The sequence below is a fragment of the Microcebus murinus genome, chromosome 4 (assembly GCF_040939455.1).
Source record: "Microcebus murinus isolate Inina chromosome 4, M.murinus_Inina_mat1.0, whole genome shotgun sequence".
NCBI lineage: Eukaryota > Metazoa > Chordata > Mammalia > Primates > Cheirogaleidae > Microcebus > Microcebus murinus.
Genome location: NC_134107.1, coordinates 15,581,755 through 15,593,566, shown reverse-complemented (window position 1 = coordinate 15,593,566; position 11,812 = coordinate 15,581,755). Strand labels below are relative to the sequence as shown.

General features: G+C 44.9%; 1 protein-coding gene, 1 long non-coding RNA gene and 1 pseudogene across 6 annotated transcripts in view; 2 read left to right on the top strand and 1 right to left on the bottom strand.

The window, feature by feature from the left end:
- The first annotated feature begins 897 nt into the window (after nucleotides 1–897).
- LOC142870523 (olfactory receptor 10V1-like) lies at nucleotides 898–1,988 on the top strand (annotated as a pseudogene).
- Nucleotides 1,989–2,592: 604 nt separating this feature from the next.
- On the bottom strand, nucleotides 2,593–10,137 carry LOC142870588 (uncharacterized). The gene is made up of 3 exons (XR_012918929.1): nucleotides 9,495–10,137; nucleotides 7,418–7,516; nucleotides 2,593–7,033 (listed from the first exon to the last, which is right to left on the bottom strand). It is a non-coding gene; the product is annotated as an uncharacterized LOC142870588 (long non-coding RNA).
- A 66-nt stretch (nucleotides 10,138–10,203) lies between these two features.
- STX3 (syntaxin 3) overlaps nucleotides 10,204–11,812 on the top strand; it is a 46,019-nt gene continuing 44,410 nt past the window's right edge. For 2 of the 5 annotated variants that reach the window (XM_076001843.1, XM_012759835.3), the window contains exon 1: nucleotides 10,223–10,455. In XM_076001843.1, coding sequence (XP_075857958.1) covers nucleotides 10,426–10,455 — 30 coding nt within the window. In that variant the 5' untranslated portion in view covers nucleotides 10,223–10,425. Of the gene's footprint in view, nucleotides 10,456–11,812 lie in introns of all 5 variants that reach the window. The other 3 variants (XM_012759831.3, XM_012759833.3, XM_012759836.3) reach the window with 3 other exon arrangements.

The window sequence follows — 11,812 nt, the reverse complement described above, 5'->3', positions numbered from 1 at the left end:
AGGCATGGTGGTGCATGCCTGTAGTCCCAGCTACTCGGGAGGCTGAGGCAAGAGGATTGCTTGAGCCCAGGAGTTTGAGGTTGCTGTGAGCTAGGCTGACGCCACGGCACTCACTCTAGCCTGGGCAACAAAAGCGAGACTCTGTCTCATAAAAAAAAAAAAAAATAGAAAGAAATTAATTGGCCAACGAAAAATATATGGAAAAAATTAGCCGGGCATAGTGGCGCATGCCTGTAGTCCCAGCTACTTGAGAGGCTGAGGCAGAAGGATTGCTTGAGCCAGGAGTTTGAGGTTGCTGTGAGCTAAGCTGATGCCACAGCACTCTAGCCCAGGCAACAGAGTGAGACTATGTCTCAAAAACAAAACAAAAACAAAAGATTTCAGTGCTGACTCGAAGAGATATTTGTATACCAACATTCATAGCAGCATTATTCACAATAGCCAAAAAGTGGGATTAGTTCAGTGTCTCTGAACAGATGAATGAATAAACAAAAGGTAGTATATAAGTACAATGAAATATTGCCCAGCCATAAAAAGAACGTAATTTTAATATTTGCTACAACATGGATGAACCTTGAAAACACTATGCTTAGTGAAATAAGGCAGACACAGAAGGACAAATATCCTGTGATTCCACTTACATGAGGTAACTAGAATAGGCAAATTCATAGAGACAGAAAGTAGAATAGAGGTCACTAGGGGCTGGGAAGAGGGGATAATGAAGAGTTATTGTTCAATGGGCACAGATTTTTTGTTGGTGATGATAAAACAATAGAGGTGATGGTTATACAGCATTGTGTGAAAGTAGTTAATGCCACTAAACTATACACTTACAACTGGTTGAAATGATAAATATTAGGTGTATTTTATTACAATAAAAAAAGTTTCAGTGGTGAACTATTTCTGCGTGATTACAACAGAAAGATGTTATAGAAGTAAATTGCTGAATTTAGACTGGAGGGAAGGATAGTTGGAGCTGAGAAGATCAAGGAAGGTTGAAGCCAGGAGTTGAAAGAATCATCCAGCAGTAGGATTTGGTCCTGACATTTATCTATTCTCAGGGCTGCACCATTAGCAGGCCCAATGCATTGAACACATGGAGGACACAAACCAAACTGGAACGATTCACTTCCACTTCTGTCTCTTCTCCAAACTCCCTAGGTGCAGATGCTGATTTTTGTGGCATTCCTGATTACATACCTGGTCAGCATTAGTGGCAACGTCTCCATTTTTCTCACCATCTGGATCAGCCATTGTCTCCACACCCCCATGTACTTCTTCCTGGCAAACTTGGCAGCTCCAGAGATCTAGATCTTCTACTTTTCCACCACTGCCCCTGTGACTCTGGCCAGCGTCCTGACCACAGAGAGAAACCTCATCTCCCTGTCTGGCTGTGGAGCACAGGTGTTCTTCCTTATCTTCCTGGGCAGCGCTGACTGCATTGTGCTGGTTGTCATGGATTACAACCAGTTTGTGCCCATGTGTCATCCTTTGTGCTATGCACTCATCATGAGCTGGAGGTTGTGTATCCAACTGGCCCTGAGTCTCTGCCGCTGGGGTTCATCTTGGCCATGCAGCTGACAGTGCTTATCGTCCAACTCCCTTTCTGGAGCAGCAAAGAAATTAGCATGTTCTGGTGTCCTCCCTGTCATGAGTTTGGCCTGTGCAGACACCCGGGTCCATGAAGCCACTCTGTTTGTGGGCAGCATCATCATCTTCGCCTGCCCTGCTTCCTTGTCACTCTCTCCTGTGTCTTCATTGTGGCTGCCATCCTGAAGATCCACTCTGCTGAGGGGAGGCACAAGGACTTCTCCACCTGTTCTTCCCACTTGACTGTGGTTCTTCTCCAGTGAAGCTGTGCAAGCCTCATCTACTTGTGCCCCAACCCCAGCTACTCTCCTGAGAGGGGCCAGGTAGTGTCTGCAGTTAACAGAGTCATCACCCCTGTGCTGAACCCCTTGATCTGCAGCATGAGGATGAAACCATGATGAGGTTCCTGCTGCTCTAAACACAAGTTCTTCTACAGCATAGCTGGGTAGAGACACATGGGCATGCTGAAAAAAAGAGAAGGGGGAATCACAGTTCATTGTTTTTATGCTGTTACTTCTTCCTAATTATGTTATTTTTGAAAAGTCATTTTCCTTTCTCAGCCTCACATTCTTCATCTCCAAAATAGGGATTAACAGGATCTAAATTCTGGGAGTAGTTATAAGGATGAATAGATACGTTAAGTGAAAATACCTGTGACTTTAAAGGGATGTATCGCAATGAATGTGGCTGTTACCATCCTCACCGTCACTTGTCCAGTGTGTTCTGTCTTGGGTGTATCTCCACATGTAGTTCTTAGGTTCTTAGCAGCCCACACATTGCACATCTAGGTAGGGGCTAAGCCAGGAATAAGCTGCAAATCAACCAGGACCATCTCAACCACTCTCTCATGATTCCTGTGGTGTGAATGCTGAGTTTGTGTGTGTGTTTTAAATTATTAATTTTCATTCTAACTTATCTTCCAGGTAAAGGTTCTGGGAAAAGTACTAAAGTTTAAAAGTTTTGGTAGCTTCTCTCTCTTTTTTTTTTTTTTTTTACTTTTATACCAGAGCTAATTGGCCTCCATGTCAGTCTGTGACTCTGTATCAGTCTGCCTCTAAAATGCATCCCCCATGCCTATTCATTCTGCTCCCTATTCTACCTCTCTTTCTTCTTCTTCTTTTTCTCCTTCTCCTCCTCCTCCTTTCTCTCTCGTACACGTATCTCATATTCTCCTGTTCTATCTCAAGCTAAATATTCATGACGTGTAAAAGTTGCTCTGGTACTTGAGCCTCTCTGAGTACGAGAGGGAGAATGTTGGTTCAGATCTGGATTCAAGTAGAGCAAAACCAATCCTGTGAACACAAACACTGGCTGGACAGTGAGGAGGGGGAAGGGACTCATTATGGTGACTCTGAGGAGTCTAAGTAGAATGATAGTCATTTTCATGATTATCATTTGTCTCAAGGCAATGGTGTCAGTGTATCAATGGTTTACCATGTTTTTGTAAGGTGGGGGAAGCTCATTCTTTCCTCTGCCTGTTGACTATTTAGTGACATATTCATCTACACACTCAACAAGGCTGTAAACAACTCCTTATTGAATTCTACTATGTGCTATGTAGCACATGGTGGTCAGTGGAACAGGAAGTAGAAAGGCGAGTAAGAAGTAGCTCCTGCCTTGAGGGAAGTAAGATATTTAGTGAGTCTTAAGAGCTCAAACCACAGTTGCACCAAGTCCAAGTGATACAATACTATGAGATTTCAGAGGAGGGACAGTAAAGGACATCAAGGCAAGTGTGATGGGGGGGAGGCGGTGTTTGAGCTGCACCATGACAGGGCTTCAGCTTTTAGGGTGTGCAAAAGAGAGCAGAAAGAGCATTTCTGAAGGAGGGAATAGGAAGACACAAGAAGAGAAATCATCTCCCTGGGTCTCAGATTCCTTATCTGGTAAAGTACAAACAGTATGCTATAAATTTTATTTTATTTTTTCTGAAAGAGTATCAGAGGCCTTAAAAGGCAAAAACCATGACCAGAGTCCATATTATGTGGAATTGAAATTTTGCCTTCTTTCTTTGAAAAACAAGAACCAGAAGGATCTTTTTTGGTTTGCTCATAGATACTTGCTGTCCTTCCCATGTTCTCCTGCAATATTCTACTAGGTCAGTATTGTCTGCATGAAGGACACTAGTCCTTTGGATAATAGGTATTTCTGTGAAATAAATGTTATATGGTCAAATACAGTGACAAATACTGTGCTGACCAAAGTAAAACTGGTGTTTCACTGCAGGTTTACCCAGCCTGTACCATGCAAGCATATAGTCATGACTCTCTAAGGTGAGGAATGTTTTTCACCATGTGTTCCAAATTCTTTTTTCCTTGGAGTACCTTTTGAAATGGTTTGTCTTGTTGAACCTACTTTTGAAAATGCTGCATTAGCTGATGCTGACTTTGAATACCAACAGGGTTATTTCACTTGTGATTCAAATGTTCCAGGCATTTCTCAGTTCCCTGTGCTCTTTGAGAAAGCAGTGAAGTTATAATGGGTTAGCAGACTTCTTTTCAAGTGATCAAATTAGGGACTTAACAATTCTCATTTATCTCCATGAAAATCCATGAGATAGGTATTACTATTATTTCCATTTACACATAAAGAAACTGAGGCACAGGGACATTAAATATTAATGAATTGTCCAAAGTCACACAACTGTTCATAGTAGAACTGAGATTTGAGCTAAATAGTTTGGTCCCACAGCCTGGGCACACAACCACCAGCTCCTATAGCATGCCTATCAGCATGCTATGTGAGCTTGGGAAAATCACCTTATTTCTCTGTACTTAATTTAATTTACAATGAAATGGGCTCCCTTCCTGAGTTATTGTGAGAGGATGGGTATATACATATGTAATGAGTGTGATGTGCACCATCTGGGGGATGGACACGCTTGAAACTCTGACTCCGAGGGGGGGCAGGCAACACACGTAACCTAAACATTTGTACCCCCATAATATGCTGAAATTAAAAAAAAGCCAAAAACAAAAGGAATGACACAAAACTATGAAAGCATAATATTATAAAACTTCAGCATGGTTATTCAAACATCCAAATGGAGAAATACACTAGATGTCCTATTTTTTTTTTTTAATTACAAAAAGTTTAAAGTCATAATTATCCAATTTTCTTGCACCTGTGCTTCATTATGAATATCCTGTTACTCTTTTTTCTAACATATATGTATATATAGTCTTTTTATTTTTAATTTTTATGGATACATAATAGTCATACATACTTACAGGGAATTGTGATGTTTTGATACAAGCATACAATGTATAATGCTCCAATTTGGGCAATAAGAATATCCATCACCTCAAACACTTATCATTTTTTTGTGTTGAGAACATTCCAAATATGTTCTATTAACAGTTATTTTGAAGTATACAATAAATTGTCAACTATAGTTGCCATCTTGTGCTACCAAACACTAGATCTTATTCCTTTTATCCAACTGTATTTTTGTCCCCATTAACCAACCCCCTCCTCATTACACTCCTAGCCTCTGGTAACCACCATTCTATTCACTACCTCCATAAGATCGATTTTTTCTTTTTAGCTCCCACATATGAGTGAGAACATGCAACATTTGTCTTTCTGTGCCTAGCTTAATTCACTAAACATAATGTCCTTCAGTTCCATGTTATAGCAAATGATAGATTTCATTCTTTTTACAGTGGAATAATATTCCCTTGTGCATCTATACCACATTTTTCTTTATCCTTTCATTTGTTGATAAGCACTTAGGTTGATTCCATATCTTGGCTATTGTGAATAGTGCTGCAATAAACATGGGAGTGCAGATATCTCTTTGATATGTTGATTTCCTTTATTTTGGATAAATATCCAGAAGTGGGATTGCTGGATCATATGGTAGTTCTATTTTTAGTTTTTAGAGGTACCTCCCTACTATTTTCCATAGTGGCTCTACTAATTTACATTCCCACCAGCAGTGTATGAGTGTTCCCCCTTCTTCGCATACTCACCAGCATCTGTCTTATTTTTCTGTCTTTTTGGTAATAGCCATTTTAACTGGGGCGAGACGATAGCTTATTGTTGTTTTGATTTGCACTTCCCTGATGATCAGTGATGTTGAGCATTTTTTAATCCACTTGTTGGTCATTTGTTTGTCTTCTTTTGAGAAATGTCTATTCAGATCTTTTGCCCATTTTTTAACCAGATTATTATTATTGTTGTTATTATTTTGCTATTGAGTTGTTTGAGTTTCTTATATAGTCTGGTTATCAGTCCCTTGTCAGTTAAATAGTTTGCATATCCTGTTACTCTTGACATGTGTTCGAAGGTGCTGTAAGAAACAATCATGTCTTCTGCAGGTCAGAAGTAAAGAGGTTTCCCCAGTGAGTCTTCCCACTTCTCTTACCAGGCTCTTCAGAGTAGCATTTTATGCTTTATAGCTATAGGGATTAAGAAATTTGTACAAAAATACAAAACAAATTGTGGTACAAATAGTTGACCTTGTTAAATCATAGGCACAGGTTTATGGTCTGTGGAGATTAATGTAAGGAAAACATCTGAACAATGTGATATAGAACATCTTCATCAATAAAGCCCATTATTTTAAATACTCAGTTCAGGGACAAAAAGTTTATCCTTGAAGTCACAAGGAGTTGCAATCGCATTTAGTTTTAAGAGGCAGGAACCAGAAAGGGTTATTTCACTTGTGATTCAAATGTTCCAGGCATTTCTCAGTTCCCTGTGCTCTTTGAGAAAGCAGTGAAGTTATAATGGGTTAGCAGACTTCTTTTCAAGTGATCAAATTAGGGACTTAACAATTCTCATTTATCTCCATGAAAATCCATGAGATAGGTATTACTATTATTTCCATTTACACATAAAGAAACTGAGGCACAGGGACATTAAATATTAATGAATTGTCCAAAGTCACACAACTGTTCATAGTAGAACTGAGATTTGAGCTAAATAGTTTGGTCCCACAGCCTGGGCACACAACCACCAGCTCCTATAGCATGCCTATCAAGCCCTTTTAATAAGGGTACCTACTCCCATCCATGAGGGGGGAGTCGTCTTGGTCTAATCACCTTTATAATGCCCCAGCTCTTACTACTATCACATTGGCAACACTTGGATTTTGAAGGGGACACATTCAAACCATAGCACCTTGAGACAGAAAGCATCCAGCGAAGCTACACCTGGATTCCTGAATCTCAGAAACTGTGATATAATGAATATTTGTTGTTTCAAGTTGCTAGGTTTTAGGGTGTGTTGTTATGCAGCAATAGAGAGCTACAAGCCAGAAAGGGTATTCTCCATTCTCCATCCCCCTGCAGCAGGCAAGCGTTACTGTGAGGGAACAGAAAGCGTCTTCCTCTTCAATTCTCTAGATCCCTTTATCTCTTGCTCCTGAACACCACACCCTGGAAACACCTCAAGGTACACCAGCCAGAAAGTGGTCTCACCTGTCCCCCAGCAGCTCCTGAAAGTCAAGATAGGGTAAAGTTCAGTCCTTTATTCTAGTTGGAAAGAAACAGGCTCAGAGGGAGGGGAGAGAGGGAAGCAGAGCCCCCAAATCGCATGATTCTCTCTTTGGTTTGTTTGTAAAGGTGAAATTCAGTGTTGGCTGATTTATTTATAACCAAAATGCAAACACTTCACTTAATCCTGACTAAGTTTGTTTAATGGGGAAATAGCTGTACTAGTCCTAGTGGCTGGGAAACCAAGTACTACCACAGGGCAGAAAAAAAATATCTATCTATATCTCAGAGAGAAGGGGCTCCTATTGAGCTGGGAACCTTAAGTCATTGTCTATCTGCTTGCAGACCCTATGGCCCACTTGGTTCAACACCAGTGTCTTCCTCACCAGCCCATGGACTCCCCTCCTGCAGGTCCCTTGTCCTGCGATAACTTGACTTTCTTCAGTTTCTTGTACATGACTGGCACATGGAATCCAGACTTCAATCTGACAGGGAAAAGTGAATATCAATATAAAATTAACAATTCAGGCTCATAGCTAGTAGGAGTTTTAAAGAAGAATTTAAGTCTGTAATATCTACCTTCAAATATTATGGAATGCCATGATAAAAAAAAACAACAACTCTGTGACGCTTCCTTGATTCCAATTGCAATTGAGGGCTTTTTTTTTTCTTTTAAAAAGATGGCTCTCTGTGTTGTTCTCAATGTTTAATAGTTTCAGGGAAATCATATAGTCATTTCTGTTATGGCCATACAGGCTAACCAAAAGGTCATTTTTTTCCCTTATGGAGACATCCTCTCATAGGAAACCAAATTTCTTACTACCTAGTAAATCTATTTTATTAGGAATATGGAATATTTCCAGAGAAAAGGTCCACGAATAAAAATAATGCATATATGATATTCTTGACCTTGAAAAATTTGGTAATCATTAGCTTTGATCAGTCCCCTTATTTGACAGATGATAAAACAGATTGTATGATGTCAAACGACAGCTATTTTGTGATAGAGTTGTGTCTAGAACTCAGGCTTCCTGGCTATGTGTCCAGCAATTGTTCTGGTGCCCCATGGCAACTCTCCCTTCTTGGAAAGCTCATCTTGTAAAGGACAGATTATATTTCTTAAATATTTGGACAAAGGCAGTAAGAAATAATGGTGGGAGTTATAGGGAGGAACATTTTTGTTCTGTGTAACAAAGAACTTTTTTTAACACAGTTGGAACTGTTTGGTTATAGAAAGTGCTACTTTGGGAGTATCTGGAAAAACTGAAAAAATTAAAATGGCTAAAACAGAAAAAAAAAAGATTACTGGGTGTACTATGGCATGCTAGGTTGTGTCTAATGCAGCTTTCTGGGTCATATGATTTTATAATTGTGCATTTTAAGGTAATGCAGCTAACTTCAACTCTGTAAGTTGTAGAAAATTGATAGTAATGCAAATGATTCTTGTCCATAGAGATGCAAATGAATTTTGTCCGTGGGAGTGCCATTGCTCTCTCCCCACAACCAAAGCCAGTTTTGCATTTATTAACATATTCATTTCACCATTCCTGATTGCCTATATATGGTCTGCTCTTTGGGTTCTCCTCCGGACAGGTTTAACCGCTTCTTGACTCCCTCATTACTTAATGAATTAAATAAAATATTTGACATATGTTCATTTCATATTCGTCTGAGAGTCATGATTTCAGTCTTTTAAAAATAATTATCCTTCAACAGGAAACTTCTGCCTGAGCAGAGAGGCTGAAAGGCTACCCTTGATTCCTGCTATAGAAAGAATTTCTTAGTCTGGACCCCTGTGGTCCTTTGCAGACTTCGAACTTAAAAAGTTGTTCCTATCTCTGTCTTCCTGAGGACACTCTGGCCTCCCAAAGTGCAGGGACCTTAGCTAACAAGGTTTTATTTGGGGGAAGGAGATGGTACAGTACAGTTTCTGATCGACTCGCCTTGTCCAGTTATGACCACCAGGGGGCGCGGAAGCCCTCCAGAAGGAAGAGTGCAGGGCGTGGGAAAGGATTAGGGCTGAGCACCGCAGGGCCATTCCAACAGCCCGACCTCTGCCATACAGAGCGTATCTTTATGGGAGCCGATGAAGTCAGCATGGAGCACAAAGGGCACAACAGGGCAAAGTCCTGTTAGAACTACGAAGCTATTTACAGCCTTTAAACCTGAATGTATACCGCAGGTTCTTTTCCTAACTTGAGAACTAGCTCTCCGGCTTGCCTGTCCCATTTATTGAGCTCCGCCCTGCTGGACATGTCACTTGTTCCGAGAAGACAAACAGGGAAGGGGAAAGAGAGGGAGAGAAAGGAGAAGGCGGGGATACAGAGTGAGGGGCGGTGAGAAGAACCGCCCACCTTTCCGATCGACTTGGGAATCTCCACAGCCCCAGGGAATGGAGACGGGGTTATTACGTGTTCCAATGCAAACACCTGTGTTTTACAGCCCTGCTCTTAGGTTACGAACCTGTCGCCCTCCTCTCTCACAGGCGCCACGGCAAGCTGCGAAGTGGGTGTTATGTGCGATTTATACACGTGGAAACGGAGGAACTGCTTTCCCCAAATTATACAGACTGTTAGTGGCAGGTGTCTGGCTTCAACACTGAACGGCGTGCATGTCTCAGAGGGATCCCTGTTGCCATCAGCGTGAAATCCCGGTTCCTCGCCCCAGCCGGGCCCAGCCCGCCTCTCCTGCAGTCACTGCCTCCCGACGCCCTCCCGCACGCCCGTCGCCAGGCAGCGCCCGCCCGCGCGGACGCCGTTACTCGGGATGCCCTTCCCCCAGCGGAATGGCTCCTGGATGTTTTCCTCCTACCCGGTGTAGCACAAGCCGCACTGAGTTACTTGTTCGCGGGACACTGTCCCAGCCTAGCAGCGAGCCCGTCGCAGGGCCGCATCCCAGCCCAGCGCCTGCCCGGGACAGAGGCTGCGCGGCTGCCCAGTAGAAAAATGAAACTGCGGCCAGAGCCCCTCGCCGTCCTCCGCCCTGCGGCCGGCTGTGCCGGTGCCGGAGCCGGAGCCGGAGCCTCCACCCGGGTCCCCCGGCGACCTCGCGTTGGGGGGCGGAGCTAGAGACGCCCGGGCGCGGGCCCTTTAAGGAGGAGCGCGGGGCGCGGCCCAGGTGCGGGGCGGGTCGGCGGGCGGATCAGCGTGCGCGCCGGCGCCGACCCGGGAGCCGGATTTGGAGCGCGCGGCGCCCGCGGGGCCGGAGGGGGCGGCGCGGCGGAGCCTCCAGTGGCCTCGGACGCTCCTCCTAGCGAGCCGCCGCCGCCCGCCTCCGCCTGCGCCTCCAGCGCCCTCGCAGCGGCCCGGCCCGGCCCGGCCGCCACTTCCGGCCGCTCACCTGGGACGCGCTCACCTGGGACGCGCGGCCAGCCCCCGGGCGCCCGGGCGCCAGGATGAAGGACCGGCTGGAGCAGCTGAAGGCCGTGAGTCTTGCCGCACTGGGCGCCCCGCAGGGCGGCTGCCGGGAGGTGGGGCTGCGGGGGAGGGGGCTCCCACTTGCTCCCCGGGTCGAGGCGGGAGAGGGGCCGGGCGCGAGGCCTGCCGTCCCCCGGCCGCATCCCGCGCCGGTTCCGCACCCTCCCCTCCTGTGCGGGGTCATGTGCCGGTGATTCATCGCTAGGCAGCGATTTCCCTGAGCGCCTCCAACGCCCCCACCCACAAGCTGGACAGCTTCTGCCCAGAGCCGGGACTCGCAGTGGGGGTGCTTGGGTCCAGCAAGGCTCACCACCGCAAGGTCAGAGGTCACGCCACCACCTGCCCACGGCTGCCTGGCACTATGCCCAAGACCCACCTTCTCTCTTCCTGGTTTTCCTCCCGGTGGGCTCCAGGCCTGGCTCCCTGGTGACCTCTCGAGCTGTGTGATCCAGTCACATGCCAGAATGTGTCGGCTCCTCACCAACGGGTGGTCTGTAATTATTATTCCCCTCCCCCATCTCTTGGGTCAGGACAACGGATCTGAAAGTAGACCGCCTCAGTCCTGCCTCATAAAAGCTGTAACACCTTAGGCTACTCCTTGAGTCTGTAGTTCCTTATCTGTCAAATGGGAATGATCATACCTTAGAGATTTGCTGCGAGGATCGCTTTATCTAGAGAAGGGCTAAAGCATGAGGTTTTGAGCCAGATATTCATTGACTCATTCCATAATTAATTGTTGAGTGTACTGTATGGGCCAGGCCCAGTGCTAAGCCTTGGGGATTCAGCGACATAGATTCTGCCAGTGCAGCAGCTTAGGTCTCAGTCTAGCCCTACAGGATCAGAATCTAATTATTCATGAATGGCCCCCAGTGAGTGACCAGCACATTAAAGTTTAGGGGGCACAGGACTGGATTAGAACTGGGGTGTGCTCCTGGCTCCACTGCTTTTTGGCCGCCCCTTAAACTCCCAGGCTAAGTTTTGTCATCTGTGAAATGGGTAGTTGTGAGGAAAAGCACCAGAGCGTGCAGAAGAACCCTTTCATCGTGCCTGACACGTGGGACTTAATAAGTGGTAAATATGATGCTAATAACTGCAAATGCTCTTTGCAAAGTACAGGTGTCAGGGACTGGTTGGGATGATGTCATAAGTGTTCTCCTTTCTCCTCCCTTATTTGGATGAGACCTTCGTGACCCTTTCACCTGCTCCGGGTAGCAAGACTGCAGAGGAGGAGAGGGAGCTGTTGAGAAGTGAGAGAAGCAAGAAGACAGTCGCCTGTTGTGGGAGTGGCCCCTCTGCCTTATGCTTGCTCCCAGCCATCCTGGTTTCTGTTTGGGCAGAACTTATTGCCGCGGTTTTAATAGATGA